This window comes from Salvelinus namaycush, chromosome 3 (assembly GCF_016432855.1).
Source record: "Salvelinus namaycush isolate Seneca chromosome 3, SaNama_1.0, whole genome shotgun sequence".
In the NCBI taxonomy this organism is placed as follows: Eukaryota; Metazoa; Chordata; class Actinopteri; order Salmoniformes; family Salmonidae; genus Salvelinus; species Salvelinus namaycush.
In genome coordinates this window covers 995,132-1,000,250 of record NC_052309.1, presented here as the reverse complement: position 1 = coordinate 1,000,250, position 5,119 = coordinate 995,132, and the positions used below count along the sequence as shown (strand labels likewise).

At 45.7% G+C, this 5,119-nt stretch overlaps 1 protein-coding gene across 1 annotated transcript; it reads right to left on the bottom strand.

Moving 5' to 3' along the window:
• Positions 1 to 822: 822 nt before the first annotated feature.
• Positions 823 to 1,784, bottom strand: LOC120044743 (repetitive proline-rich cell wall protein 2-like). The gene is made up of 2 exons (XM_038989423.1): positions 1,775 to 1,784; positions 823 to 1,469 (listed from the first exon to the last, which is right to left on the bottom strand). Exons 1-2 carry the CDS (start codon positions 1,782 to 1,784, stop codon positions 823 to 825), a joined length of 657 nt encoding a protein of 218 aa, XP_038845351.1.
• Between the last annotated feature and the right edge of the window lie 3,335 nt (positions 1,785 to 5,119).

Genomic DNA, 5,119 nt, shown 5'->3' with positions numbered 1-5,119 from the left:
CTTCAAGCATCGCACTGTTTATAACTTCAAGCCTATCATCTCCCGAGATTAGACTGGTGTAACCGATGTGAAATGGCTAGCTAGTTAGCGGGGTGCGCGCTAATAGCGTTTCAAACGTCACTCACTCAGACTTGGAGTAGTTGTTCTCCTTGCTATGCATGGGTAACGCTGCTTCGAGGGTGGCTGTTGTCGATGTGTTCCTGGTTCGAGCCCAGGTAGCGGCGAGGAGAGGGATGGAAGCTATACTGTTACACTGGCAATACTAAAGTGCCTATAAGAACATCCAATAGTCAAAGGTATATGAAATACAAATCGTATAGAAAGAAATAGTCCTATAATTCCTATAATAACTACAACCTAAAACTTCTTACCTGGGAATATTGAAGACTCATGTTAAAAGGAACCACCAGCTTTCATATGTCCTCATGTTCTGAGCAAGGAACTTAAACATTAGCTTTTTTTACATGGCACATATTGCACTTTTACTTTCTTCTCCAACATTTTGTTTTTGCATTATTTAAACCAAATTGAACCTGTTTCATTATTTATTTGAATCTAAATTGATTTTATTGATGTATTATATTAAGTTAAAATAAGTGTTCATTCAGTATTGTTGTAATTGTCATTATTACAAATAAATTTTTATTTTTATTTTTTTTAAATCGTCCGATTAATCGGTATCGGCTTTTTTGGTCCTCCAATAATCAGCATCGGTATCGGCGTTGAAAAATCATAATCGGTCGACCTCTAGTGGTTACCACATTATCAAATGTCTGGCTAGTCTCTTGTTGAAAGGGGGCTTGGTGAAGCACGAGCGGTTGGCTAGTCTCTTGTTGAAAGGGGCTTGGTGAAGCACGAGCGGTTGGCTAGTCTCTTGTTGAAAGGGGGCTTGGTGAAGCACGAGCGGTTGGCTAGTCTCTTGTTGAAAGGGGGCTTGGTGAAGCACGAGCGGTTGGCTAGTCTCTTGTTGAAAGGGGGCTTGGTGAAGCACGAGCGGTTGGCTAGTCTCTTGTTGAAAGGGGGCTTGGTGAAGCACGAGCGGTTGGCTAGTCTCTTGTTGAAAGGGGGCTTGGTGAAGCACGAGCGGTTGGCTAGTCTCTTGTTGAAAGGGGGCTTGGTGAAGCACGAGCGGTTGGCTAGTCTCTTGTTGAAAGGGGGCTTGGTGAAGCACGAGCGGTTGGCTAGTCTCTTGTTGAAAGGGGGCTTGGTGAAGCACGAGCGGTTGGCTAGTCTCTTGTTGAAAGGGGGCTTGGTGAAGCACGAGCGGTTGGCTAGTCTCTTGTTGAAAGGGGGCTTGGTGAAGCACGAGCGGTTGGCTAGTCTCTTGTTGAAAGGGGGCTTGGTGAAGCACGAGCGGTTGGCTAGTCTCTTGTTGAAAGGGGGCTTGGTGAAGCACGAGCGGTTGGCTAGTCTCTTGTTGAAAGGGGGCTTGGTGAAGCACGAGCGGTTGGTTGGATTTGGTTTGTTGTCTTAATACAGAGCAGCATCCATGTAAGTCAGTACAGCTGCTCTGTATTCTCAGTGTCCCACCAACCCTATAACCCTCAAACACACTGTGCCTGTCTCTCTCTCGCCCTGCCTGTGTGTATCTGTGTGTGCATTTGAATTCCTTACTTATGTGTGTGAGTGTTTGCGTGAGTCTGTATTATTGCAGATGAGTCTATGAAGTTCACACTGACAACCTGTCACTCAGCATCAGCTCCAGACTGCAGTATGGCCCAAGCTGCAGGGGAGCAGGGCAGAAGAGGAAACCCTATGGTAATGGGAAACACACGTCCCTCCATTCCCTTTTTACAGAGACCGCAGAGAGAGTGTCCATTCAACAGGCGACTGGCGTCCAAAAGGCATCATTTATAACAGGAGCTCTTCGCCACCACAGTTCCACACGCACAGACACCACGGTTGCAGCCAGTTATGACTACAACACAGTGAGGCATTGAGAAGTAAGAAAGGGGGAGGGGGGAAGAGCGGGAAGGAGGTGTATAGACAGAAAGAAGGGAAAGGGAGGAGTGAAAGAGAACCTAATTTGGTACAGATTATACTTTGGACTTCTAAAACTAGGGTTTAATGCTTTAGCAACATTTACCCAATCTACCTGTTGCTGTCTTCCATACACAGTACCTACGTTGAATGAACTGACTAAGTCACTCTGGATAAGACTGTCTGATAAATGACTAAAATGTAAAACATGTCCAAGTAAATTCAATAGAGAGAGAGTAGATAGAGTATGGAGAGAGGGAGTATAGAGAGAGGGGGTATATAGAGTATATATATATATATACACACAGTGGGGAGAACAAGTATTTGATACACTGCCGATTTTGCAGGTCTTCCTACTTACAAAGCATGTAGAGGTCTGTCATTTTTATCATAGGTACACTTCAACTGTGAGAGACGGAATCTAAAACAAAAATCCAGAAAATCACATTGTATGATTTTTAAGTAATTAATTTGCATGACATAAGTATTTGATCACCTACCAACCAGTAAGAATTCCGGCTCTCACAGACCTGTTAGTTTTTCTTTAAGAAGCCCTCCTGTTCTCCACTCATTACCTGTATTAACTGCACCTGTTTGAACTCGTTACCTGTATAAAAGACACCTGTCCACACACTCAATCAAACAGACTCCAACCTCTCCACAATGGCCAAGACCAGAGAGCTGTGTAAGGACATCAGGGATAAAATTGTAGACCTGCACAAGGCTGGGATGGGCTACAGGACAATAAGCAAGCAGCTTGGTGAGAAGGCAACAACTGTTGGCGCAATTATTAGAAAATGGAAGAAGTTCAAGATGACGGTCAATCACCCTTGGTCTGGGGCTCCATGCAAGATCTCACCTCGTGGGGCATCAATGATCATGAGGAAGGTGAGGGATCAGCCCAGAACTACACGGCAGGACCTGGTCAATAACCTGAAGAGAGCTGGGACCACAGTCTCAAAGAAAACCATTAGTAACACACTACGCCGTCATGGCGTTGTGTGGTTAGCGGTTTGCTGATGTCAACATTGTGAACAGAGTGCCCCATGGTGGCGGTGGGGTAAAGGTATGGGCAGACATAAGTTAGGGACAACAAACATCAATTGCATTTTATCGATGGCATTTTGGGAATGCATATCTGTCTTCCCAATCATGTGAAATCCATAGAATAGGACCTAATTCATTTATTCCAATTGACTGTAAAATCAATAAAATTGTTGCATGTTGCATTTATATTTTTGTTCAGTATATACAGAGAGAGAGAGAGAGGGAAAGAGAGACACACATCGACAGAGAGGGAAGGAAAAAGAGACTGAATGATAAGGCAGGGAAAGAAAAAGAGACCGAATGACGATAAGGCAGGGAAAGAAAAAGAGACCGAATGAGGATAAGGCAGGGAAAGAAAAAGAGACTGAATGATGATAAGGCAGGAAGGAAAAAGAGACTGAATGATGATAAGGCAGGGAAGGAAAAAAGAGACTGAATGATGATAAGGCAGGGAAGGAAAAAAGAGACTGAATGATGATAAGGCAGGGAAAGAAAAAGAGACAACGATGATAAGGCAGGGAAAGAAAAAGAGACTGAATGATGATAAGGCAGGAAGGAAAAAGAGACTGAATGATGATAAGGCAGAGAAAGAAAAAGAGACTGAACGATGATAAGGCAGGAAGGAAAAAGCTACAGGCCTACACACACTCTCTTTGCACTGATACATCATTGGGCTGGCCTGTTTGCCTGTTTAATGGTATCGCCTTGCATTGCCTCCATGTGTTGTGAATAAGTGTGTGTGTGTCGTGACCATGTGTTGTGAATAAGTGTGTGTGTGTCTGTGTGTGTGTGTGTGTGTGTGTGTGTGTGTGTGTCGTGACCATGTGATGTGAATAAGTGTGTGTGTTTGTGTGTGTGTGTGTGTGCGTATATATATATATAAGGACCTGGTGCTGATTTCACTTCAGAACTTCTCTGCCAACCCTCCTATTCACACCTATCTCACAGATCAGCTACTAAATACACACTCAGGGGAGAGAATAGGAGAGAGCGAGGAAAGAGGAGAGAGAGAGGGAGGAAAGAGGAGAGAGAGAGGGAGGAAAGAGGAGAGAGAGAGGGAGGAAAGAGGAGAGAGAGAGGGAGGAAAGAGGAGAGAGAGAGGGAGGAAAGAGGAGAGAGAGAGGAAAGAGGAGAGAGAGAGGAAAGAGGAGAGAGGGAGGAGAGAGGGAGGAGAGAGGGAGAGTGCTGAAAGGGACTAGGGATGGAGCAGAGGAGAGGATAGAAAATACCTATTCCATAAGTATGGCACGGTGCGTGAAAGTGATTGTGAGTTTAAAGGTTAATTTATATTGGAGAGACGTGGGATGACTAAGTACAATCGCTTATATGTGAATTAGAGTATGGAGCAGTCTGACTGCTTTTATCCTATTCCCCTGGTGAAGTGTTGCGCGTCACGGTGACCATCAATAATTACGTCAGCCATGTTGGGGAAAGTCTGAGGAGTCGGCAGCTAGAAATACAATCACTAGATAAGAAAGAAACAGACCTACCAGGAGAGCCCAGAGCAGCCTCCCAGATCCAGACAGTAAGAGACAGACACAGACCTACTAGGAGAGCCCAGAGCAGCCTCCCAGATCCAGACAGTAAGAGACAGACACAGACCTACTAGGAGAGCCCAGAGCAGCCTCCCAGATCCAGACAGTAAGAAACAGATACAGACCTACTAGGAGAGCCCAGAGCAGCCTCCCAGATCCAGACAGTAAGAAACAGACACAGACCTGCTAGGAGAGCCCAGAGCAGCCTCCCAGATCCAGACAGTAAGAAACAGACACAGACCTGCTAGGAGAGCCCAGAGCAGCCTCCCAGATCCAGACAGTAAAAAAGACACAGACCTGCTAGGAGAGCCCAGAGCAGCCTTCCAGATACAGACAGTAAGAAACAGACACAGACCTGCTAGGAGAGCCCAGAGCAGCCTCCCAGATCCAGACAGTAAGAAACAGACACAGACCTGCTAGGAGAGCCCAGAGCAGCCTTCCAGATACAGACAGTAAGAAACAGACACAGACCTGCTAGGAGAGCCCAGAGCAGCCTCCCAGATCCAGACAGTAAGAAACAGACACAGACCTGCTAGGAGAGCCCAGAGCAGCCTCCC